General features: G+C 38.5%; 1 protein-coding gene across 5 annotated transcripts in view; it reads right to left on the reverse strand.

Moving 5' to 3' along the window:
* LOC115418380 (choline transporter-like protein 5-B) overlaps positions 1 to 27,630 on the reverse strand; it is a 50,320-nt gene that overhangs the window by 12,513 nt on the left and 10,177 nt on the right. For 2 of the 5 annotated variants that reach the window (XM_030132825.1, XM_030132824.1), the window contains exons 2-17: positions 23,752 to 23,800; positions 16,815 to 16,888; positions 11,443 to 11,527; positions 11,062 to 11,146; positions 10,822 to 10,935; positions 8,644 to 8,704; positions 8,440 to 8,563; positions 7,942 to 7,974; positions 6,618 to 6,701; positions 6,379 to 6,491; positions 4,079 to 4,210; positions 3,698 to 3,797; positions 3,529 to 3,621; positions 2,159 to 2,246; positions 811 to 1,073; positions 613 to 707 (exon numbers count right to left, since the gene is read on the reverse strand). In XM_030132825.1, the coding sequence (XP_029988685.1) occupies positions 613 to 707; positions 811 to 1,073; positions 2,159 to 2,246; positions 3,529 to 3,621; positions 3,698 to 3,797; positions 4,079 to 4,210; positions 6,379 to 6,491; positions 6,618 to 6,701; positions 7,942 to 7,974; positions 8,440 to 8,563; positions 8,644 to 8,704; positions 10,822 to 10,935; positions 11,062 to 11,146; positions 11,443 to 11,527; positions 16,815 to 16,888; positions 23,752 to 23,800 (1,593 nt within the window). Of the gene's footprint in view, positions 1 to 612; positions 708 to 810; positions 1,074 to 2,158; positions 2,247 to 3,528; positions 3,622 to 3,697; positions 3,798 to 4,078; positions 4,211 to 6,378; positions 6,492 to 6,617; positions 6,702 to 7,941; positions 7,975 to 8,273; positions 8,319 to 8,439; positions 8,564 to 8,643; positions 8,705 to 10,821; positions 10,936 to 11,061; positions 11,147 to 11,442; positions 11,528 to 16,814; positions 16,889 to 23,751; positions 23,801 to 27,630 lie in introns of all 5 variants that reach the window. The other 3 variants (XM_030132827.1, XM_030132826.1, XM_030132823.1) reach the window with 2 other exon arrangements.

Genomic DNA, 27,630 nt, shown 5'->3' on the forward strand with positions numbered 1-27,630 from the left:
GGTACCCGGTGCTAGTTTTTTTGTATCACCCCTGCTGAGGTTCTAAGACTGGGGACCAGATACTAAAATGTGACATGTAAGCACTGCAGACCACTGACTGGTCAGAGAGTTGTCCGGTGCTGCTATATCTATTGACCCACTGTTTTACAAAAAACAGATGTGGAAGTTTCCAGTAAATATAGCGGCAGGTTAATCCACATGATGACAGCCCGCAAAACTACACCATGGTCGGTCAAGGAGGTTCAGTCTTTGATGGCTGATGTAAAAATTCAGCAAGATCTTGATGAGACAACACGCAACGAGCGAGTTTATCAGCAACTCTCTGAACAGACGACACGGAATTAACGCGCCGCATCGCTATGACGTCCAGGTACTGTAAAGACAGTAGTATCCTGTAGTGGAAATGGTCGCCAGGAATAGTACCTGGTACCCGAATTGAGTTGAGCTGGTTGCATGTAGCGGAAACGCGGCATAAGAGAGTGAAATAGTGTTCTGAGTGGATTGGGGTACAGACTATGTATTTTATTTCCAAACAACACTGTGCAAATGAATACTGAATGTTTAATATGTACACTAAAGTTTAATAAACATATTGTTAAAAAAAAAATTTACCTTTCAGTTTGCGATCCAGGTACTCCAGCGTAATTCGTACCATCTGCACTATAGCGAGGACCAGAGAACCGAAGGCAATGGAACCTGTGTGATACCTGAAAAACACACAAACACAAGCTGACCATCTGAAACACACACACACACACACACACACTTTACTGTTGCAGCATCATTGTCCTCCTCCATACAGCTACCTACCGTATGGCTCTGCTAAAGGAGGAGTATAGGGGGCAGTTAGGGATGTCATCCGGCTTCCTCAAGGCCCAGTAGTAGGATGCGAAGGCCCCCGCCAGGGTGCACTGCCCCAGGGCGATGGTGAAGTTGACCAGCCATAGAAACACAAACAGGTTGCAGAACTGGAGGACTAGGACATAGCTGTGGTACACACTCTCCCCACCGTAGAAGGCAAACATGCACTTTGAGCCTGGGCACACTTTGGTAACGTTGGTCTGAGAGAAATTCTAAAAAAAGACAATAATGAAGATGATGATGGTAGTGTAGCTGGCAGTAGTAACATTTCCATAACATTCATGATACATTCATAATCATAATAGTTTCGGTGCAGCACTTAAGCCATTTGTTTTTGCAAAAGGTCAAATGTTCTTGGTCTTCCCATGAAAGTAATCCCAGGCTTTGTGGTATCCAGATGTTACTTGTTGCATCTTAAAGTGTGAATGAGATTTATTTACCACAGTTACATTTCTGGTATTGGTGAAATGGCTAAAACATCAAAACAAGAAGCTTGAGAGGTTCTGACACCTATTCTTAGAGCAGTTCTGTTAAGAAGACTTTGTGTCACCTCCAATAAGTAGAGAAAACACCAACCATGGAGGAACAGCTGATACGGTCGTGGTTCACACACTATGTAATGCTACCTTCTATAACCTGCCAGTGTTGATTTGAAGACAACATCAGTCAGCGTGAGGCAGACTGAGACAGACCAGTTCACACTACTGCAACCTTTACCTGCAATGCTCTACACAGGGTTTGCCTTGGTGTGAAATTTTCCAGAAAAATAGGGAAAAGACCTGAGAAACCACAGCCACTAAAACTAGGGAAAAGCCAGACACCTCTCTAACAAGTTTAACAACTTAAATGCAAATATCAGTGTCACTTTACTTTAGTTCTCTTCCTATTTTGCACATTTATGAATAATAACCTAATGTAGTGCTTTGAAAAAGGCTGCCTAACTATGCAGCACATAAACAGCTTTTTATCTTACAAAAACCATGGATGGCATCTGTCAGCGTTTTATAAATGTCAGGCAATCTTGCTTAATAATACTCACACTATTTACATCACTGCCCATTGATTTTAACACTTATCACACACCCTGCTGCCAGTTACCACAGTAAAGAGACGCTTATACAGTTACTTTGATTGATCACAATGAAGTGTGATAAGAAAATCTAACAGAGGAATATTTCACAGAGCGTAGAGCGGCTAGAGGGGTTAGAAAACCAAGAAATACAAAAATCACTGTCACAAAGTGAGGTATTCATTCAGTAAATATGATTGATTAAGTAAAAAATGCTCTGGGGCTAACCTGAGGATTGCATGTGATGTTGTCGTACATGCATTTACCGTCACTAGACATGACCTTGTAGACGGCGTCACCAGATGACGCCAAGGAGCTGAAGGCAGACCAGTCAAGGACAATGTGAAGGGAACTAATAGACAAAACAATTAAATAAGATTTATACAAATACCTGTAGTGCCACCTCATTTCTCCAAGCTGCATGATGTGTATGTCTACATAACAATTATAAAACATAAGTCACAAGAACAGCTTGTTAATATGTATAATATGTATCACATCATCAGCTCTCTATACATTCATCAGCTTTACTCATTGCACTGTTTACACTGGTACATGTATGTTTACACTGTTACATTTGCATTTTTATACTACTTTTATATTTAAAAATGTTTACCCTTTCATACAGTACATCTCTAATCAACCCTCAGCCCCCCCCCCCCCCCCCCCCAAAAAAAAAAAAAAGAGGCAAGGGGTATTGTTTTTGGTACTGTTTGTTTGTTTGTTTGTTAACACTCTAGCAGCAAAACTTTGGTTGAATTCATACCAAATTTGGTTTATAGATTGCCAGTGCCCCAGAATAGATCTCATTACATTTTGGAAACAGTTGGTCAAACTTTGCATTTTTTATGAATTTTTCAAATCTTTTTTTTCCCCCATTTACTTATAACGGGCAAAAATTTCAAATGTATGTAGCAGCGAAAGTATTGGTTGAATTCATACCAAATTAAGTTTATAGATTGCCAGTGACCAAAAATAGGTGTGATTACATTTTGGGAAAAGTAGGTCAAAGTTACAATTTTTAATGAATTTTTTACATCTTTTTTTTTCTCTCCCATTTACTTATAATGCCCGAAATTTCATATGTCTATAAAAACATCAATTTTGTTTCAATTTACTTCAAACTTGGCACATATATAGTGGCAATTGATATGCTGACATCAGCACACACACAGACATAATGACATCAGCTGGATCGATGCCAAAATAAGCTACAATACATGTGAGGGGCGGGGCTTGTTGTGCCTGGCACCATTTGTTTGCACATATTTTCGATTGCAGGCTATATTATATTTTACATTTTTGAATATATGTCTGTATCTTTTGTGTTGTTATTTAGACATAGGTGTACAGTCGCTGGCAGAGACCACCTGCAAGTTTGTTGCACAACTGGTGTAATGACAATAAAGCCTATTCTATTCTATTCTATTCTATTCTATTCTATTCTATTTGAACTACAACAGCACTGTTAGGTATACTGGTGTTTATATGATGTTGTGACTAAATAGGTGTAAACATATACCGATTCCAGGGCATGAGCAGGTTTTGTGTATTCAGAGTAAACCTCTTTCTTGATGTAGCAGCACATAGAAGGATACACTGCGGTGACGGCCCAGTAAGCGATGCAGATGGCCAAAAGCAAAAAGGTGATGATGGGGTAGAAGAGCGTGGACATAATGTAGCTGATGGCCCTAAAAAATAGACAAATCACACAAGTTCAATTGTACTATATTTTACAATGACAACACAGCGGTTATTGGTACTTACTTGCTTCCCTCTTTGAGTAATGCGATTGCAATGCGCAGCCTTGTCCTCAGATACACCAGCACAATCAGAATGATGGCCTCAATCACAGAAAGTGCACTCACTACGAAACAGATGAATAAACATATGGCAGGTGTAACAGGTTTCTTTAGCATTTAAAGTTTTATTTGGTGTTATATTTTTCAACAGTAGAGACTAGAAAGATGGCAATTATGGTTCTGTATATGCTAAACAATCCACTGTGTTAGGGTTTGGGTTTCAGCTCCACTGTGATAATCACAAGCAAAACTCCATCCATTCAAAGTACTGCAAACTGAATAAAGAAACTGAGCTCTATGAAACACCACGTGTCACATAAAGCTATGGTTATGGCTGTAAACATACTGAAGATGAGCCACGTCTGGCTGAGCTGAAGGTAAACATTGAAGTCCGTCTGGAAGCCGATATCAGAGATGGTGATATTAGCACCTGGCTTTCCACTCAGGGCACTGTACTCCCAGTAGCAATGCCATATACCTGAACAACACAGAGAGAAAGAGAAAAAAGTGAGAATAAAACCGAGAAGCCGATAGGGTCAAAGCCATCTAAATCTGTTACAGTTTACCATGACAACAGAACAGCTCACTGCAAAGTAGTTAAAGTCACATGTGAAAACCAAGTCATTCCCTCCCACATGTTATTCAATTAAGATGGTATCAGTTCTGCCTTGTGTGCTATGTTTAACCACAACCAGAACGAGTATATAATTTGCATATAGCAGTAGTGTAGTACTGTTGTGGAAAAAAACAGAATACTCTGCTTATTCGTCCTCAGAATAAAAAAATGGTCATTAGACGATCAGTGTCTTTCTGTGTATTTTAATTGAAGCTACAAGGTACAGATCATACAGAGGCGAAAGCTGTCTGCAGGAGTGTGCAAAGATTACAGTCTGTCATGTCTCTTGTCTCTTATGTGAAACTAACAAAAAAAGTCTGTGCCAGGCTGGAATGTCTGGGAGTACAGGAAGATATAAGTTCTATGAGAAACTTCTGTGAGAAAGCACCTCTTCTCGAACACAGGTGTCCATGTGTCCTTGACCAAACAGACCAAACACAGAGTACAAAACAACTATGTGTCTAACAGGAATAAACCCAGTCTCATATAATACAGAGTTCAGAGTTCAAACAATCTTATATGCAATATAAAATATATGTGAAATTACCATTACAGTACATAAGATTAGTTTTGGTTTGAATACCACTCTTTGGAGGTCATTGTCACGTCTCAGAAACCAGAGTACTTTAACTCAGTCTCATCTTTGTCTCAGACTCATGTGTTTACATTCTTATTATGATGTTGATGTAAAACATTATAATCCGAATGCAACCACTACTATCCACTTATTTCTAACTCATTTGAAATTTCCTGCAAAGACACTGTGGCTGGAGAAGAAATCCATCGAACCAATTTGGCAACTAGACAACAGTGTCCAAACACAACAAAACACACATTAATATGGAAATTCTAGCAAGCAAAGCTAGCTAATGTAAGCAATCTCCCGCTTAACCCAAACTTTTCATAAAAATTAATTGGTTGAAGCGTAATTGCTGAACTATAGCTTTATACAATATTAATCATAATCTTGTGTAATTTTTTGCCATAATACCCTTGTTCTGGATCTGGTCAGGTCTTGGAACATGTTTACACCATTCTCATTTGGTCCACAACTTTTTAGTTTGATCAAAAACATAACAGTCGGTCTTTACAGCACTGAAACATGTTTTGGATGTTAAGACTTTTGGACCAGTTAAAGGAAGTTAAGCTAGGGTTGTAACGTCCATAATAAAAAAAAACAACAAAAAAACACCAAAACAAACTACACAAAAAAAAAAAAAAAAGAAGAAGCAGAAGGCCAAAAAAGGTAAACGTAAACCAGATTACATGCTAACATCCGAAGCTGGCATGTCTGTAAACCAATCTATGTCAAATACGCAAGATGCAGTACAAGCTAAAAAAATAGGACCAATGTCCCTGTTGCTCAACAGCAGGTTCTATCAAGAATTTATAACAAGTTGAATTTATGAGGTTGTCAGGTTCTGCTGCTATGTTAGAGTTCTGTGGTGTTGATGGGTGGTACTTTCACTGGAGGGTAACTGAATGAAAGCCCATACATGACTTCCTATCAGTGATCAAGAGTAACTATATTGATATCTGTAACCATTTCCATTTTATAAGTATCAAAATATGACCCATTATAAGTAAAGGCATTTTTTTATATTTCAATAATTCAAAAAAAATAAATCAAACTAAATTTCTCAAAACTTTTAACAAACTTTGGAGACATTGTCCCAAAGAAGCTACAAATAAAATTTGAAATGTATGTGCCAGTAGCTTCATCAAAGAAGATGTTTGAAGAAATTGCTAACGAAGACAACAATGACGACAAAGACAAAGATGAGACCGGACACAGCGCCTTCACAATAGCTCATGGCCTCTCAGCTATGAGCTAAAAACTATAATCCTTGCGTCAGACATTACTTTGAAATTCAAGGTGTAAAAACGTCCTTGATCCTGACTTCTATTGATTTCTAAGTCTCAGGTTTGCAAGTTCTCAAGGTCTTGTCTCAGTCCTATTACCCCCTGGTCTCTGTGATGTCTTGGTCTCAGTTTATGTGATCTTGACTTCAACACTAGTGCAAACTCACCATAGCCAATCACACCGATGACGCCAAAGATAATAAGCCACAGGAGGACACCAGCAGTGAAGCGCAGCAGTAAGATAAAGAGTAGACTGACCACCATGGTTATCACCAGACCACTGCACCAACACACAGAAACACAAACATGTTCATACAGTACAGATCAAATCCTTTGAGAAATGAAGACAGTAAAAAAAATTATTCAGTAGTCTCCCACCCAACAATTTATAGGGAACTATTCTTACATCAGGATCCAGTACCAGGAACTTGCATAATCCTCAAAGATCTTCATGCCGACTTCTTTGGCATTTAGTAGACTGTTGATTCCTCTGTGACAGAACAAGGTAAGATGAGAAAAAAAGTAAGAAAAAGAAAAAGATGATGAGAAAAAATAACAAAAAATTGAGGGGGGTTGTGACTGTTTGGTTATGCCACTTCATTTAGTTCATTACGGTTTTCAGAAAACGTAATTTATCTTAAATGTTCTTGGTGTCAAACAAAAATGATGATCACAGCTCTATTATAGTTTAATATCAAAGAGCAATGACACAACATTAGTGTTACTGAAGCAGTACTGAGCAACAGTTCACACACTATGGGGGTCAGTTTAAAGTAATGGTAGCGTGTTACTTTATATGATACAGAGGTGTACCTGGGGGAATTAGCACATAAAATGAAGAGGTTAGCGTAAGTACGTGACTATTTTGTTTCATAATTTAAAATATTTAAGCTTTTCCTGATTTGCTGTCTGAATGAATTTATATTAAAACAGCCCTGTCATATGTTTTTATACACATTTAGAATAAATCCCTCCCACAGATTAGGTAAATGTCTCCATTACAAACAAATAATCTGACATATATGCAACAATGGTATTTTGCTGCACTATAAACATGATGTAAGAGTATTATAAAAGTTTCATCTGACTGTTTCCACGTCAGGGCTAATACAGTGGCACAGGACAGGAGACACTCAACTCACAAGCTTCACTTGCCTTTGAAAAACAATTGAAGAAAAAATTCACAATGAGTATCAAAGAGCAGACGACTACTGCGAGACTTGACTGCAGATTGACTTCCCTGTGACTTAGAAAAACCTCTAAACTACACAGAGGAGGGGTAAAGGAGGATTTTCAAAGGGACGGACATAGCATTGAAAACATTCTTGAGAAAAACAACTTGATCATGATGAAAAGCACTTATTTAGCCTCTTAAAGGTCAAGGAAACTCTGTCCGAAAGAGAGGAAACGTTTGGATCATACCCAGCATTTACATCTACTTTAAGGGAGAAAATATACTGACCACCAGGGGGCACTACATCACTCTGACTTCATCCAACACAGACCTGGTCAATACATGAAGTGGTTGACTTCATATTATGAGGTAGCTACAGTATATGCCACAAACACTGTCATTAATCCGTTCCAACTGCTGTCCACTACAGCAGGTTGGATGGATACAGGGGAAGAGTCTGCATGATGAACAGCAAAGGTGAAAGGGTTAGTCTAGACACAGCGATCGACTACAGCTGAGGCACAGTTAAAAAGCTACATTAATTATTTTATAAGACCTTTCCGCTCCTTGCTGCAAGGTGGTAACTTGGCTACAAAGAGAAAAGCACCAAAGCACATTATATTTCAAGGTAAATCAGGGCAAACATGGAATCATGTTTAGCATTTTCACCTCAGTTGAAATACATGATGTATCTGCTTTAAAGTAAATGCCTAATGAGCATATATTTATAGTACAAAGCAGCCAGTTGAAAGCCTGTGGAAACCCCTAAAGTTCTCCTCTTGAACTTGTAGGTAGGGTAAGCTGTCTGTTCATGCAATACACATGCAAATGGTTCTGAATGTGTTTGGACACATTCCTGGGCATCAGTGACATGCCCTCTAGTCCTACCCTTGAATATCTGTCCAGAGCTCTCTGGGTGCAGAAGTGACAGCCCTATTGAACGTATGAAAGTTTTAAAACACAATGGATATCCTTGATCTCATGTAGTATCAGGCACTCTACAACAATAACACAACAAAGATACAGATAAAAACCGCAGTGAGGTGAGACTTACTTTGCAGCATCTTTGAGGTCAGTGACACTCCTCTGGTTGTTGTTGCCATCTTTGAAGATAGTCTGATTGGCTACGGTTAGAATTCCATTTCTTGTAAGGAAATCAGGGAAGCACCGCTGAAGAACTGAAAGACATTTTTTAAAAAGGGCCTTAATGCCTTGGTAAACATAGGACAAGCTATTAAAGTGATAAGGTTTTACATACAAGGTCTGCTTGGCACAATCATCGATGGACAGTCTTCATCTCTTAAGACCTCTGAAACAGACTAAAAAGAAATAAAGCAGGCAATTACTGGAGGACTGACTTTTATAGCACAAGCATTACCTATTTAGAGGAACAAGTTAAGTTTACCTCAGCAATATTTAAGTTTTAGTGGTTAGTGTGGTTTAGCCATATCCCAGTGATTGATGCTGAACAGTTGGACTGAATCCTGTCTGATGTAACTCTGTCAAACTTGAGATCATGTAGGAGGGGAAATCAATGATTCAGTTCAAACAGTATGACTGAGTTTGGCGCTCCCACACACCACCTCACTTTATGAGGCTTGAACATCATCAGCGTCACTGGCATTGAACTGCTGCCACCTGACACAGTGGGCCTGTGATGTCTACAGCACATTCAGATGAGCTGTCATTTAGAATGACTGTACAGAAAAAAACGGATGCATTTGCAGATTGATGAATATTTGTGGTAAATAAACAAAACAACAAACCACCTTTCTAGAAAAGTTGGAACATTTTCTGAAATACAGGGTGTCCACAAAATCGCTTTACAATTTTAAAAATTTATTATAAAAGCAATTGATGAGACATGTTAATCAGATTTGTTCTATGTCCTCAGTGGTTATAGTTTTTAATCACATTGTGGGATCACGTGCAATTGAATCCTTGATCTACTTTTCTTCAACGAGAGAACAATTACTCCAAATGTTTACCTGGACCTTCTGACTGAATATGTGGCACCACAGCTGGATGACCTTCAACCAACCAGCATTTTCCAGGTAGATGGTGCACCACCACATTGGGGACTGCATGTTGGTGGGTTCCTAAATCAAACATTTCCAGACCGGTGGGGATGGTCCAACTCCCCTGGACATCTTGTTCACCAGATATCACTCCCCTGGATTTCTTTCTATGTATGTCTATATGTTAAAGATATCGTGTATCGAACATAGACATGGGACATCAATGACCTGAAGCAAAAGATCACTGAAGCCGTTGATGAGGCTATGATACAACCGAACATGGAAATAAATCCAGTACTGTCTGGATGTGCTTTGTGCAAATAATGGTGCCCATATAGAGGTGAATTAAAAAAGACAAAAAAAACCTTCAATATCTACTTTTCATTTTGCAATAATTTCCACAGATTTGTCTATTCATTTGCTTTTGTAATACATTTGTTAAATTGTTACGAGCCTTTTTGAACACCCCGTGCAATAAAAGATAATAGACTAGCAGACTTCAGATGATATTGGGTATATTTATATATCAGATGCAGAGGATTTAGTACCTTTAGTCAGTTTAGTTGAGCAAGTGCAAGAGCAGGTTGTGCAGCCACAAAAAGTTACATTTCACACTTAATAAGTTGACTTTCTTGTTTATATTATATAGATTTTACCACAATACTGGGGCATGTGTCTGTCCGGACCTTGATCTATTGCCCATAATACACTGACTTATACACCTATATGACACGTATAGGATGTGTCAGGAGCATGTAAAATGAGTAAAGTTTACATTTATTTTCCTCACAGGGAAATTCAACCTCTGCATTTAACTAATCCCAGTACACACACAACAAAGAGTAGACTGCCACTGAAGGTCATATCCAAACCACCAACTACAGATCTGAACAAGTACCTTACTTAAGACAGGAGAAGTAACCTTGCATATATGTTTTTAATAGCGGGCTAAACCAGAAAACCATGGAGGAAGTTACATGCTATGATAAAAGCATGCAAACACCACACATATCCATCTGTGTATTGATGTGTGATGTCATTGTTTTCTAATCTCTGTTTTTCCTGTTCAAATGGATATACACAAAATGGAAGATGTTTTAAAAGTATGTCCAAACGTGAATCGACTTAACACTAGTGTCAAACGTCAAGAGAGAATTTTCATTTGCTTCAAAACATCTTAATGTTTCAGACTGAGCCGCAGGCATCAAAATATCAATTTGCTTGTATTTATGAAATACAGTTTGTTAGTTATATAAAGGTTCAAGCAAATTAAAAAAGTTATATTGTGTTATAGAAAATATCTCAACTTTTTTAGAAATGGGTGTTATACTTTAAAATTCGCAGTCTTAAGGTGTCTCCATAACAGCTGCACGAATGGTCACCCCATTTAATAGATATACATATAAATGTAGTCTTACCTTACTACCAATGTCAAAGCCCGGCTTGCAGAATTGCTTGTAATATTCCCAGTTAGCAGTATTATGCACATCGAGGAGAGTGGCAAATCTGTCAGGGCACTTGGAGACACAGAGCTGGAGGAGGGAATACATTCTCTTAATGAGTAAGCCCATCAATCTCACAGTCAAGTGTGGAGAAATAGTAGGAGAAGAACATAAACAATGTAAAATTGCTAGAAGGCGCTTCATTCAGCCTCTCACCTGGGTTGTAGGGCACTGGAGGTTAATTATAACTGCAGGATTGGCACATTTCAACATGTTGAAGTAGAATAATATGGCTTTGTTTCTGTGGGGACAAATGATGGAGACAAAGAGTGCAATCAGATTAGGAGGATTCAATCCATTACTCTGGAATGTTTTATCAGCAAGGACACACACACACACACACACAGGCACACACACACACGCAAATAGAGAGTGTACTGTGTTGTAAGGCTTGCTATAATTAATCACAATCTGTCTCATCGTGCTGTGGTCCAAGTCTTTTGTGAGTGTAAAGATAAGTATGGAAAGCTGACACACAAAATGGTGAATGTAATTATTTCACTATGAGAATCTATGAGGCAAAAACTTTCCACTTACGCATTGGGGGTCCCCTGCTGGCCACAGAACTGGCCGTGGCTGTCGGTGGGATATACCACTTTTCTGGGGTCACCATGGGTCCAGGCTGTAAAAACACACATAAAACATATTTCTATTTAAACTGCCTTTTAAAACAGGAAGTGATGCTAATACTAGTGTCATTTCACCATCTCATTACACTGGTTTTCAGTCATGTTCATATTACCAGCCTTACTAGTCAATTCAGATTTATTGATCTCATGTAAGTATTGACAAATAGTCACTGTGCAATGGTCCAAGTCAGTGTTTTATTCTTACAAATTATTTTTTTGGATTCATATTACTGACAAATGTATAGGGGGTGACATAAAACTGGCACAGCATGAATTCTAATCAGATCTGTATCTGAATGAATTCAGACCACACATGGAGGTGACCCAGATCAGAACTGAGCCGATCAAATTCCATGTGGTTTGTGCTGTTCACATTTTCATAACAAAAATATCTGAGTCACACATGAGCGAGAAGAATTTTGCCTTCGGTGTGAATGTGAACTTTCTATCAGCTGGAGCTTGCAAATCAGAGAGCCCTTATGACTTTTAGCTTCTCAGAATAAAAACGCACAACAATGCTATGATATGCAAACACCTGATCGAATGTGTGAAGATTTTCTGCTGTTTGATGAGTGAATCTTCAATGGTTATCTGTCACGCTGGTGGGTAAACGGTTGTATAGAATATTTATGTACTAAAACCTAAGCTGAGACTCATGCACATCATGTCCCATCATGCTGCCTCTGTCCTTTGCTTTCTCTGTGGAGATCTGACAGACACAGACACACTCACTCACAAACTGAGAAATCCATACTCAAATAACCGTGAAAGTTGTCTTAAAAGCCAAAGTTCTTTTATTTTTTTCCTTGCTACTTTCCTTTCCTGTTTCCTGATTTTCCTTTCTTCTTTCACAACAGCCCTTTTAATCATTACACATAACGTGCTGCGCACTCGGCCAAATACAGTGTAAGATTGTGTTGAAAGTTACTGCCCTATAATTTAGATTAGATTGTCTTTGTGTAAAACTTATTACATACATATTTATATGTGAAAGTACTCAGATATTATAACTGCACAAGGCCATTTGACCTTGAAAAAGTAGGACAAGGTCACTTATTTTCAATAGGCTTCTGCTCCATGCCATGATGCGTGCACAGTATAAATTTGGTGCAAATATATCAATGCATTCTTCAGATAATGCGATTATGTCATTGAATGGACAGAGACAGATGGACGGACAGACAGACGGATAGATGACAAAACGATTACAATACCCCTTGGCTGAGGGGTAAAAACTATCCCTATTCATATCTGCATAGGCTGATTTTTATAACTCTATTTAAAAAAAAGCAGTCATTATCAGTGAGCTATTCTTCTAAAACATGTCTTATTAATCTTTATTTTTAATTTAAAATAATTCATTAGTCATGTCCTATTCACCTACAGTTTGGTTAGAAAAAATATGCTTGGTAAGTGCATTTTTTTTAATCTATTAGTTCCCTTCGGTAGTGAGTCAAAACGTTAATTTTGGACAGTTACAAAAAAAGTACAAAATGTGACATTTATGCTCAGCAAACTGCAGTGATATACTTTTATAATGTGCATTTTTGTGGTGCCAGTTTTACCAGTAGCCTATAAAGGCAGAAATAAGATAAAGCACTTCAAGATTTTTACAAGTTTGGACTTTGCTAAGTTTGGGTCCCAGGAGGACACTATATTTATCTTTTGAGCCTCAAGCTGAGAATGTTTGAGAACCCCTGTTAGATCAAAGAGAGTCCTTTAAAAATAACACAGCTTTCTGTATAGAAATAAGCAGGGAACGTCTCTGTTTGCAATAACTTCACCAAGTTAACAAGACTATAATGGACATTTATAAGAAAGACTGTGTGCATGCATAATAATTAAGAAGGTATATCTACATGCGCTCACACACACACACACACACACACAAAAACAACAAAAATCAATACAGTTTAATTTGTTTTGGTGCTGTTTCTCTAGATAGGAGTAGCAGTAACCCTGAAATTCAATTTGCTGAGCAATTCGTGTGTTTTATTTATTTGTCCGACCTGAACAACACAGTGTTAAGGCCCTTTGCCTCACCAGTCAATGAAGGATTGTGCTGAACATCAAAGTGCACAACAAAGTCAGTCTACAAGCCCGACAAACAAAAAAAAACTAGGAAAATGAAGTAGAAAAAATATACAGGAAGTACATCAAGTCCTTTAGTTGAATGCAGGCATGCCAGAGTCTATTTGATGTCACATCTATTGTCATGACTCCTGCTCTGTGAAACTATTGGAGGAGAACTTCCAATACTTCCAGATGTGACTCCACTGACAATAAGATAGCAAGGAACAGTCATTTTGCAACAGGCCTGCAATTTAATTGTCTCTGAATTTATGATGCATATTTGTCAAAGAAAGAGAAAAAATATATGATCAAATGTGGTACCTCTGAACAGGACATGCATTTGAGAGTCAGAGAAAAAAACATAAGCAAATTACCAAAATTGGAAGAAGAGAACAAGGTGGAAAGAGAAGAAAAGTCAAGAAAAGAGAGAGAAAAAACTAGACAGAAGGAAAGAGAACTGATGGAAACATATTTATGATGAAACAGGGCCACCCGTACCAAAAAACTATATAGGAATGTCAAAACAGCATTAATAAAAGGACCACAGTCAAGACAAAATCAGTGTGAGCCATAAAAGCTGAATGCTGTAGTGTAACTCCCACTCATTAAAAGAATAGCCCATTCTCTGGGTAAGCTGCATTTCTCAACTCCTCCACACTTTTTAACAATCAGATATTTTGTTGAAATAATGCATCATAAGTTATGATTCATAACATGATGTATTAGTCAAAAAGAGCAGATGTTTTCTCTTTAAAGTGTTAGTGTGTCCTGGGGAGAGCTAACTCACTCCACACCAGTCACTTTAACAAAGGCAGAGCCCTGGAAGTTCAACTTGTAAACTTTAAGGTTTATTCCACTAACATGGAAAGGTATTCATTTACACTTCTGATGTGGAACACGAGTCCCAAATCAAAGGCCTAAGTCTTAGACTTGGCTTTGTTCAGGTGGACCAACTTTTAATTGGTCCTTTAAAAATAACACACCCACGTTCACCTACACAGGACTGCTCCAGTGTCCAATATAAGTGTGCAATATTCACTACTGAAAGTATTCACTACTGAAAATAGTTTGGTTTTTTTTAATCAGAGAACCATATTTTTTTTTATACTTCACACATAGTTTTTATGTGCATATTTATTCTGTTTTATTTATTGCTGCTGCCTCCTCAGCCAAATGCATCAAAATTTCATTTTTGATGTAAAATCTGGAATAACAAATAAAGTCTGTCTATGGTCTTCAAAACATCACCAGAAGTTGGCATTCAAAGCAACGAAGATTTATCATCAACAAAAAATTTGAGAGCAATTCACAGTCACCAAGCAACACCAGAACAACTCTGACCAACAGGTTATGTTTTTGGCCTTACATTCTTCTCCAAACTGCTGTTTTCCATGCCCATTGATCATTTTCATTGGATTTACAAATTGACACCATTCTAACATATTTAAAGCCTATTGGCCGTGTATCAGAATACACCATTAGCTCATCCTGGTGCCAGGCAGTTTGACCTTTTCTAATATTTTCCAAGGACACGCTGACCCAGTTTAAGGCCTTGCCCTGGACATGTCCTGGACCAGGCAGAACCCTTTTTCTTTTAATACAGTCTTACTGTACTTCACAACATTATAACTCAATCTTTGTTCATAATATTTTTTATTCAAATTTTCCATTATGTTTCAGTTCCTTTATATTAAATTCTTTAAATTTTATGGGTTTTTTTTTTCCCTACACATATGGTTTCACACATGATAGATACTGCATACAGTGATCAGTTGATATGATGACCTTTAACACACGTTTTAAATCATCATCATTCTCCTTCCAACTCTTCATTATTTCATTTTCAAAATATTCAGTGAGTATTAACAATATTAGATTAGATTAGATTAGATTAGATAGTATTTTATTGATCCCTTGGGTAGAACCTTCATACTGTTTTCCAACATATACACTGAACAAAAATATAAACGCACTTTTGTTTTTGCTCCCATTTTTCGTGAGCTGAACTCAAAGATCTAAAACTTTTTCTGTGTACACACAAGGTTTATTTCTCTCAAATATTGTTCACAAATCTGTCTAAATTTGTGTTAGTGAACACTTCTTCTTTGCTGAGATAATCCATCCACCTCACAGGTGTGGCATATCAAGATGCTGATTAGACAGCATGATTTTTGCACAGGTGTGCCTTAGGCTGGCCACAATAAAAGGCCACTCCAAAATGTGCAGTTTTATCACACAGCACAATACCACAGATGTCACAAGTTTTGAGGGAATATGCAATTGGCATGCTGACTTCAGGAATCTCCACCAGAGCTTTTGCCTGTGAATTGAATGTTCATTTCTCTACCATAAGCCATCTCCAAAGCTGTTTCAGAGAATTCATGAAGAAGACTGTGTGAGGAAAATGGTGGTCACACCACATACTGACTGGTTTTCTGACCCCCCTGGACCACCCAATACAGTAAAAGTGCACATTTTAGAGTGGCCTTTTATCCTGCTGTCTAATCAGCATCTTGATATGCCACACCTGTGAGGTGGATGGATTATCTCAGCAAAGGACAAAGGAGAAGTGCTCACTAACACAGATTTAGACAAATTTATGAACAATATTTGAGAGAAATAGGCCTTTTGTGTACATGGACTGTGTGAGGAAAATGGTGGTCACACCACATACTGACTGGTTTTCTGACCCCCCTGGACCACCCAATACAGTAAAAGTGCACATTTTAGAGTGGCCTTTTATCCTGCTGTCTAATCAGCATCTTGATATGCCACACCTGTGAGGTGGATGGATTATCTCAGCAAAGGACAAAGGAGAAGTGCTCACTAACACAGATTTAGACAAATTTATGAACAATATTTGAGAGAAATAGGCCTTTTGTGTACATGGAAAAAGTTTTAGATCTTTGAGTTCAGCTCATGAAAAATGGGAGCAAAAACAAAAGTGGTGCGTTTATATTTTTGTTCAGTGTATGTATCGATACATTTTCAAACCTGTTTTCATCCCTACTCATTAGTTTGGCAGCATAATCATCATTGTAAGTAATGCATTAACTTTAACACATCACCCACCTGAAAAAATTATACCACACTTCCAGGCCAAAAACATATCCAGGCTCAGAACATATCACTTCTGATGTATTTGTGTGTTTGTGTATCATTATCAATCCTTGTATGATGTAACTGGTAGCAATGTGTCGAACTTACCCACTGTACCCAGAGCAATGTAGCCGAGGATGACAATGATGAAGATAATACAGCAAACCACATCAGTGCAGCTCCTGAGAAATAAAGATGGGAGAACAAACAGAAGATGTTTGACATGGGAAAAATAAGGTGGTTTAGGAACAACTCCCAGCTGATTGTGTCTGTCCAAATCAGTCAGTAATCTGTCCCCAGGGGATATGACAGTGTCTCATAGTGATGGAAATATTTGTACAGATTATATTATTATGTTTACTTCTTGTTTTTAAGACTGAGACTGATTCTGATGAAGATTTCATCTTTGATGATGTCTTATTGTGGGTCAGTGTGGGTTAGTATGGGCTAACTTGACCTTAATGGTATGAATATGACTTAATGAAGACATCCACCCTTTGTCTCACAATTAGTTTCTGAAGAGTTTAGGAAAGAAAGAAAGAAAGAAAGAAAGAAAGAAAGAAAGAAAGAAAGAAAGAAAGAAAGAAAGAAAGAAAGAAAGAAAGAAAGAAAGAAAGAAAGAAAGAAAGAAAGAAAGAAAGAAAGAAAGACAGAAAGAAAGAAAGAAAGAAAGAAAGAAAGAAAGAAAGAAAGGAAAGGGCACAGATGCAACTCTGTAAAGAGAGATGTGGCATTGTTTGGTGAACAAAGCTGAATGGAGTCTCTCTTACAACAGTTAAACATACCGGAGCGACTAATTTAACCACAATAAAGTAAGAAATCTTAAATGAATAATTTAATTGTTGACCATCAGTCTTAAAGTATTCAACTAATAAATATTGATGGTCACTATTTTTAGTTTCAAAGCCTCATGTTAGCTATGGGCTACTCTAAATGACAACTTTGGCCGATACCAATATTGATAAAATGTCCTGTCGGACTCAGCACAGATTAATCGTTCAAGCCGATGTTGGGTGTAGTTGAGTTGAACTTGTCTCTTGGTGTCTTATGTCTCATGATGGCATAAGCCCTGTGTGCATGGGGACAGGATATGACAATGCATATTGCATAAAAACAAAAAGCTACTACTGTTTCAGGTTATGATATATTATGTCACAAATCACAATCTTCAATAGTTTTAGTCATTTAGATAATGGTTTACATTTATTCATGCCACACAGATGCAGGCACCTCTGTGTCCATATGGTCTAACGTGTTACAGTTCCATAATCAATATTTATTTTAGGTCACTGTTGATTTGTATGTTTTTCTCACAGACACTTGAACAGGTTGATAGGCTTTAGACTGATGTTTTCAATGTCTGTGCTAAAGTTAGAGAAACATCCGTAGACAGGATGTTCACTCGTGTAATCTTAGAATGGTACCAAGGCCTCCAGCACATGTTAATGTCTGTTTAGACGAGATCACCTTTATCTCCTTATTAGCAACTACATTTGTTTTAAATCCTACTATAATGTGTATTTGTAATAAGTAAGTTATAAATCATGGTGACACTATTCCTAAGAAGGGAGACAGACATGCCTTACATTGTTTTGTAAACCTTGCCTTGTTTTTCCTCAAGTATAAAAGCAGCCCCTGAGAGGCAGCTCTTTGAGTTTGGACTTTTATTCACATCCTGTTTATAGTGATATTTTTTGCCAACAATCTATTCGTTTTTACTTTTTACTGCAATTCATGTAGCTCTGCTGTCAGTGTCATATGGTTGTTTTTTTCACATTTTTGATTAACCTCCAATTATGTTTCTTTTTACATTTATTTAGCTTATGTTTTAATATGTTTTGTTTCGTTGCATGCTTAAATTAAACAAATTGAGTTGATTATGGTTGAATTTGGCTGTAGATGTAAAGTGGCCCATGATTCATCAATCTTAGCAAGCAGGGATGGACATCTTATTTGTTCTAATAATCAAGCCAATTTAAGTCAATTAGTCCATTAGTTATGACATTGTGGCAAACATACATCTTCTGTTGAACCCATAAGAGTAAGAACTAATGGATTAGTCAGTTTTGTCTAACTGACTAATCCATTATTCGTGCATATCCCCAAATCTTTGACAAAATGAGGGGATGAATATAAATAACTATACACTCTTAACCTCAAGTAGAAAACTGTATATGGCCTTAACCATTGCTGGTAATCATGACCTAGCTGCTGGATTGCAAGTGTGTGGAGCTCTATGTCTGATATTTGCTAGCAGGCCTGACAAGGTGTCATCTCTACACTCAGATTTCAGAGGAAGTGGTGTAGAGCTCTACTGACTTTCTAATGAGACTCTGAATCCCCCACAGAGTTAACTGTCCCACAGGCACACAGACAGCTATTTGAAGACCGCCTCTCTCTGAGGCTACTGCCTCAGTATGCTAGTTTAAAGCTGCATCTCACAGACTCTCTCTGTGACTCTCTTCGCTGTCTTACTGTCTGTCTCCCATAACAAGCTTTCTTTCCTTCCCTTCCGCCCCAAGACAAGATGTCAGTCCAACCCCTTCTATGCCCTTTTTCAACACTATTCACACTGAGCCCAACCTTGAACAGAGCCAAGTCCAATTGCCTTTTCCAAGTAACACAACTCGAGGGTCATACACTGCCTCCTCCAAACATCACACACTACACAAATTAACTAAGACAGTCATGCCTTCCTGCTTTCAACGCTTTGTTTTTTCATCCAAAAGAAAAAAGCAAATGTCAAAAGGAGGCCCAAGCTCAAAGATGTGACAACATTTTGGCTGTGCAGTTCTTTGAAGACAGTATCGTCCTTGTTTTTGTATGCAGTATAATTACATGGTTATACAGACATCATACACATGTGCTGCTTTTCAGCCTGAAAAATAAACTCTGTAATATCCTAGCAGTTGGTCAAGAAAGATTAGGCCTCTGATGCCCATACTAAGGAGGATAAAACAGTCACTAATGACTGTACATTACAACACAAACAACTGTTTAAACTGTAAATGCAAAGGCGACTGCTTAAATGATGCAGCTGGGTAATTATCCTGGAATGTTTGCAAGTGTAGCTCCAATTAAGACGGTCCTGTATTAATAAAGGCAACTATGCTTGCAATCCATGTCAAGAAGCAGCTCTGGAAGATTGGATTGGTGAGAAATAGAGAATGGTTAGAAATAAGTAAGACTGGGGATCTGCGGGAAAGTAGGGCAGCTAAAGCTACTTGTTTCCAATAATATGACACTCTTCTGATTTAAGTTTAGACTGTAAATCCCTGTGAATTCAAAATGTATCATATTATCTCCCATCATAACTTGGGCACAACTTCGTATAGGTTCTGCATGTGATATTCAGTGACATATAGAGGTGAAATTGCAAATCACAACCTCCTGTAACCCTGGGGTATTTAGGGACATAGGCCTGGCCTGTTCAGAGTTACTGTAGAAACACAGCAGTCTCTGAACAATTACCCACTCCCCCTGTAGATGATAAACAGTTCATTCTAAAGTAACAAAAACACTTCTTACTTTATTATCACTATGTACTAATGAAAACATATTACAAACATTATCTTATGTTTTAACAACTAGAGCCTCTTAATTTCCCCTACCGGTGGGTATATGATGTACAATGTTACTCTGTTCAAGACACAAGAGGAGAAAATATAGCGATGTCTTTGATTGTAGCTAAAAAATGATGGTCCTACTTTGCAGTGCGGAAAAGTCACACAGTGTCTTTTCTGGAATTACAACCAAAGACAGCCTGGGACAAAATTCTGACCTGTCAGAAATTTAGGATTACCATCTCACAGTGTAACTAAGGCTAATACCTACATCTGTGTGACAACCAAAAGAAATTCTGCATAATATGACAGACTGATCACTGCAAAAGGTATTTTCACGAAGCTAAAAATACTAGGCTCAAGCTTTCTAAGCAAAATCAACATCCATGATTGGCCTCACTTCCCAGGTCATGACTGGACCACATCCTCTGCCTTCCCCTTGACTTTACATTATTTCCTTTCACATAAATACCATTTTTGTAAGTGCATGATCATTAGCTTAGTTACATTGTTTGGTATTATAGCTGTAAGGATAAACAGCTTGCACCAATGGCTTTTAATTCTTGTACTTTGACTAAGCCTCAGATTTGGTAAGAGTTATTATACTGTCTGTCCATTCATCTGTCTATCCCATTCATCCATCCATCTGTTCGTCCATCCGTCCATCCATCCGTCTGTCCATCCGTCTGTCCGTCCATCCGTCCCTCCCCCCCTCCATCCATCCATCCATCCATCCATCCTTGAGAGGGTCACGGGGCTGCTGGAGCCTATCCCAGCTACCTACGGGGCCCACCCTGGACATGTTGTCTGTTCAGTCTGCATACATGTCAATCTCAATTCTATTACATTCATGTTACATTGTGTAGCTGCAACAAACTTGTAAAACTACTGAAATATCACAGTCTCTATGCACTGGGCCTTTAAATGAGTTCATCTTCATGAACAAGCCAAACAACAAGCCTATGGGATAACATTTGATGTAAAAACTAAAAGAATAATCAGTTTCCTTATGGAAGAAGGCTGAAGTACACATCAATGCAATGACTAGTTTTCTCCTGGTACAGCAATTTATTTCCAGTGATATTAACCAAACAAAGGAAACAAAAGTGGGCCCAGTTTTACAGAAGACAGCCACAGTTTTACATTAAAAATACAGTGTGTCACACTACCAGCAAAGCTATCACTGATACTGTGCATATTATTAACAAAGGGAGACATGGGAGTACTATTGCATTTCATTCAATATGAACAAAGGGATGTGCTATCTGGGTTGCCATGGCAATAGTTGCATTCTGTATCTTCTCAGCCCCCTCCATCCTTCAACTGGTAGATAAGTTAGCTATCACTCAGTCACACATCACTAGTAATTAGAGGGGTGGGACTGTAAAGGCAAACCTGCCTCTCGTCTGCCGTAATACCACTGTTCCTGTAGTCCTGTTGTAGTTCCGGACTTCTTTATATAGACAGGACTGCATTATTAAGTCAAAGTGCAAACGCAGCACCACAGTGCTAATACAAAGTCACCTTTGAAACAAGCAAAGGTGAGAGGAAAGGGAAAGCTGACAGTGTGAGGAGAGTGAAAACAATTCTGCTTCTTTCTCTTATCCTAAGATAGCATGCCACATGGACTGCAGAGGAGATCCAAAATAAAGTCGAACAGAAAATCTATTCGGACTCCAACCTGGCCTCACTCCAGAACTTCTGATCTCCTCAGATGTCACTTACATATACTTAGCAAAGGACCAAAGCATTGTGCTGCCTACATACTGAGCTGACATGCTGTACTGCTCTAAAAGAGAGACATCTACATTGAAAACTCTGTTAGTTCAGTGAGAAACTGTGTCCGTGTTGCATTTGCAGGGTCTGCTATTCTATGGGAGCCAAGGTGACACAGATGGCAAAAGTGCCACAGAATAGCGTGGGTGCCATTGTGGTGTGAATTTGCCAGACTGCCCCTGCTTTGTAATAGACATCAACCAGAGGAAATACTTGGAGGGCCAGATTTGCACACAAAAGGGATACTTCTCACAGTCCAGAGACTCAAAACACATTGGTTCCAGTGAGCAGCCACAGAGGCCATTCTGATTTCCACAAAAACAAAAGGCTCCTCAAGTAAATGCCACACATGTTTGAGAGCGGGAAAGAAAGAGGAGAACCTGAGTGTATACAAACAAACCAAAATGCAACACATCACTAATGCATTATTACACTGAAATACAGTGATGCCACTGTGACTCAGCTGTATGTGCTATGCTAATTGCAGATTCATCACATTATTCCTCAATGAAGTTGGGTGAGTTAACACTACACTGTGTCCACTTCTGTTGGCCTTTAGAGGACTGCTCAATAACCACAGATACGGTTACTTCATTTAGGCATTGAGCTCGCATGAAAACAAGACGACCACAGAGTCTGTTCTCTCCCTGTTCTCATTAAGAAAAAGCCTCTGAGCCACAGAAACATCAAAGAATCCTTGGTGCCTTCACCCAGCTGTAGCAGTGAAATGGGCTTGATAGGCTGGGCTAAAGAGACACAGGAGGACTGAAACATGCCTTCACAGCAGCCTGCCAAACTGACATTGAACATAAAAGAGATAAGAGCCAACATAACCTCAGAAAATGACTAAATCATCAAGAAAAGCCTGTGGTGACACCCTTGAGATTTTGCTTTATTGCAATATTCTGCTTTTTATTGTTCTGAAGGAATGACGTTGTCTTAGCTATCTAAGACTCACATTTTTATCAAATATGGTGTGTATAGGGATGGATGGACAGACAGACAGACACACAGACAGACAGAGATTCCCCGCCAGCCAGAAAGTGCTTCAGAAGAAGAGGTCTTACTGTGCTGGTTGTTAAAAAACAGTAGACTTTCCCCCCCATTTCCCTGCAGTAGCTCCAGTTATGTGTGGACTACATCTGTTTTGGGTGTGTATCTGGCTGGGTAATAATGTGTGTCATTGGGCTAACTCCAGCCACCCGCTTGACTTATGGCCATTGATCTGTATGCTGGAGCGGAGAGAGCTGTCAGCGCTCAGCCTCCATCTTTATTAACGTAGCATGACAAATGATCAATCTATCAACGCTGTGGTGAGGGGTGGGCCATAAAGATTATACAACATTATTAGATTCTAGGATTATATAACAGGCAAAAGAGATTTGTATAAGGTTTGTTAGAGTACCTGTATACACACACATACACATACATAGATACATGGAGTTTACATATATACATACATTGAACTTGTTTCACATTTGACTCATCCAGCATAACATTCATTACCATCACCTACTGTGACTGAATATGGACCAGAGTTAATTATCCCTTCACTAAAAAAGCTCAGAATGGACACAAACACTTCTCATAATGAGGGAATTCTGCGTTTGTTGCAGCCATCTGCAACTTCACTGCTACATGTCACTAAATATCACATAGTGAACTTTTCAGCAAAAGATGATAATGATGTTGAGTGTATGTAATACCTGTTGTGGATAGGCCCTCTGAAGTTTGGGTCAAACTTGCGTGGTTCACCTGCAAGGCAAACAGACAAAGGGGTGATTAAACTAAAAGCCTGCGATATGGTAAATCGTCCACATAAGCAACTGTCTAAAATATACTCACACAATGACTATTTTTTTCTGACATCATGCTGAGAGTGGGAGGCTTAAATACTGTGATCAGTTTTATTGCAGGAAAATTTACAGTTTACCATCACGTCACTGCTTAACACTATCAGTTGCAGAGTAAAGATAGATAATGAAAATTCACAATCCAATCAACACTGGGCTATACTTCAGGGTAATATATTATATTTGATGACTGTTGATATTTTAGACTTCACTTACTTACACCTTTTTTATCATGTCACATAAATCTATCAATCAGAAATACTAACTAAGAAGTGATTGAGAGTACTTGATGTGTTATTGTCTGCTTTGAAATATGGTCCTTTTGGATTTTGATTAGGCTCCATCTTCTGGTTCCGATCAGAAGCTTTGGAATGATCATGATTGATCAGATTCTCCTAATCACAAATAAATGAATGGTTTATATTGTGCTTCTTCTTTTCTTAAAAGAGTCCTTTAAAGGTGCACAAAGTGCACACAGCCTCCGCAGAAAAGGCAGCATGTTAATGGAGCTACAACAGCAGCTTCAGCCTTATGTCAGTGTTTACACTATTTACATCCAAACTACAATCCCACTATTGGAACATGACAATATTCTGAATCTGGCAGGTACTGTGTAAACAGCAAATTCTGCTGCTTTTTTCTGAATGAGTACAGTGGAACTACACTGTACGAGTGCATTGCAGTACGAGAAATTTGCTTTATGAGCTGCGGCTACTAAGAATTTTAGTCTCCAAATACAAGTGGAAATCCGCAGTACGAACAGGTGCTCCTCCCAACAGATGCAGCCTCTGCAGGCTCACTTCATGTTCAGGAGCACCAGCATTCAGACGGAGGATGGGATTTTGAAATTCCACAACAAAGACAGTGAGGAGGAGGAAGCTATCTCTACAAGTAAATTAAAAGAAGTGTTGGCAAAGTGGCAAGAGGTTTCTGATTTTATTGAAAAAAATCATCCAGACAAATTAATTTCAGGTCGTGCAGCTGCTTTATTTAATGACAATGGTCTGGCGGACAGTGATGAAAGTAAGGCAAGAAAGTCCAAATTAAGTGAAGAGAGAAAACGCCAGAAATTCCTCTATTTGACATTTTACTGGAAGGAGGTTCTCCATCCAGAGAACCCTCCTCCTTCTCCTCCTCCTCCTTCTCCTCCATCATCTTCCAAGAATTTTTGGGTGGTTTTAGGGGGCTGGAACAGATTAACTATGTTTAAATTCATTTCAATGGGATAACCCCCCAATTACCCCATTGGGGTAATTACCCTCATTGAAATGACACCCTCCAATAGAAAGATAGGAGAGCCAAACACCACCCGCAGGAGTAAACATCACATCCCGAAAAGAATTAAAACCTTCCTGAGAAATGCAGAAATGTAACAAGGTCATCTAAACCAAACTTTTTCAGCTTGAGCTACTTTTAAAATGACCAAGACACACTAGTGACACATACTAGTAGTTAGATAGCTCAGCAGCTAATACTATTGCCTTTGATGTGGGACCCTGGGGTTCGAACCCTGACAGGATCTGTAACAACATCATTTAGGCCATAGGCTAACTTTTTTTTTTTTTTAATTCCATGTGATCTACCCACACTGCATTTGCCCCTGGTCTAAATGCACTCGCCATATTATCAATGGAAAAGACACTTGTCAGGGACATGCCTGATTTTTAATAATGGAGTCATGGAAAAATGTATGTATTTCCAGGATAGACGGGTGAAATTTACATATATAAAATAAATGCCTGAAAACACATACCATGTATTTTTATTTTAATCTAAATCAATATTTTAAAATAGTGATACATGTGTATCCTATTTTTGATATGTGGTTATACTGCATCTGAAAACTAACTTGCATACTGCGCCCCACCAAAAAATAATTTCACCAGCTGCTACAGATATGAGCAAATGTCAGAAAACTGATCCTTTGTAGAAGGTTTGAAGGAGGGAGTTCATTCAGTAGAAAGCCTCCCATCACTGTAAGCTTTTGGAAAAGCACTATTTTTAATGGGATATGCATGGCTGCATGTTAACAGGAATATCATAGGTATTTTTCCTAGCTATCTAAACACTTTATAATGAATTTTGCCTTTCTTATAAGGGCAAAAAACATTCTAAAACCCACAAGATGGACCCCCCCCCCCCCCCCCCTCAAAAAAAACCAACAAAAAAAACCAAAACAAAACCTAGCTGAATCACTGTCAAGATGAGCCATAAAAAGAAATGGAAGAACTACATGTTAAAGCAGGAGAACATTTCAGTCAATAACAGTGGATCCAAGTGTCACATCTTAACCTGATGTGCTGTTTAACAGGCCAGGACATACAAACTAGGCCATTTCACAGTGCAGGTCCTCGAGCAGGAATAGGATGAAGAGTAACGATCATGTTAAGCAACCATATTAAAAGACCAAACACCACCGCTTGAACGAAAATATAATAAATCATTTTAACAGCTCTTTAGCTAAAAGCTTATCTAGGTCACAGTAGGAATTCCCATTTGACCCAACCAAGTAAACACTGAACCATGGTGGTGAGAATCATCAGTCAGCTAACTCAATCTGTAATTATGCCTCTAAGTGTAACTGAATATACTGTCAAATTTCAATCAAAGTCAATCAATCAAGTTTTATTTATACCACATTGTAACAAAAGTTATCTTATGACACTTTACATTTAGAGCTGGTCTAAACCAGACTCTTAACAACCCAATTCACAGACACCAACAGAATTCTGTGGGAGCAAACACTTGGTGACAATGGCAAGGAAAAACTGTGAGCAGACCAGCTCTGAGAGAGAGAGAGAGAGAGAGAGAGAGAGAGAGAGAGAGAGAGAGAGAGAGAGAGAGAGAGAGAGAGAGAGAGAGAGAGAGAGAGTATGTGATGATGATGCTTCTATTCAGTACGTCTTATCACAGCTTCTTCTTGGATGTCCAAGTGACCTCAACCACTATGACGTGTTCTTATAGACTTCTTCACTGTAGACTTCATCATCACACATGGAAATATCTCCAAGCAGCTGGGACAGACTTCGGCCAGCATGAGCAGGCCTGTCTCCCATCTGGCCATTTCCCATACCAATCCAGTCACAAGACAACAAGCCAGTTTTGCTTCTAAAAGCGTGAGAAATGACTACGCTGTACTACGTACATGCAAATCTGGTGGACCACTTCAAAAGACTAAAAGGTTATGAATCCTGTATTTAGCAGAAACAAAACCTTCAAATTCAGAGTAGCTGTAGATAATCTACTGCCCAACCCTTTAACATTTCCTTTCCATGATTCCTCTAATGCTGCATGAATCAGAAAGACAGAAATGCTAAATATAATATATGAGGAAATAGCAAAATAATATCAGTGACACAGAATTACATGTCACAGACCTGCCATGTGTGACAGGTTCAATTCAGTTTCACCACTCTGGATAATCTGAACCCAACATTGGATTAGATGCACCTGCTACATCATAATGACATTTGTTGCAGGTGATAGTATATGATAACCATGTCAATCTGCTGAATGAAGTAATGTGAGCTACTAATCTTTCACTTCTGTGCAAGAGGCCTGAAGTCCTTTTTTCTTTTGTCTTTTTTTTTCATAAAAACCTACATTCAGAGCCATCTGTTTCACTGTCACTGAGACTCACTTGCTTGAGTGGTGTTTTAGGTCTAAAAAATGGGAGATGTTCTGTGTTAAGTGTGTGAATTCCTCTGCCAAGGACATAATGTCACCAGACCA

Source organism: Sphaeramia orbicularis, chromosome 4 (genome assembly GCF_902148855.1).
Source record: "Sphaeramia orbicularis chromosome 4, fSphaOr1.1, whole genome shotgun sequence".
NCBI lineage: Eukaryota > Metazoa > Chordata > Actinopteri > Kurtiformes > Apogonidae > Sphaeramia > Sphaeramia orbicularis.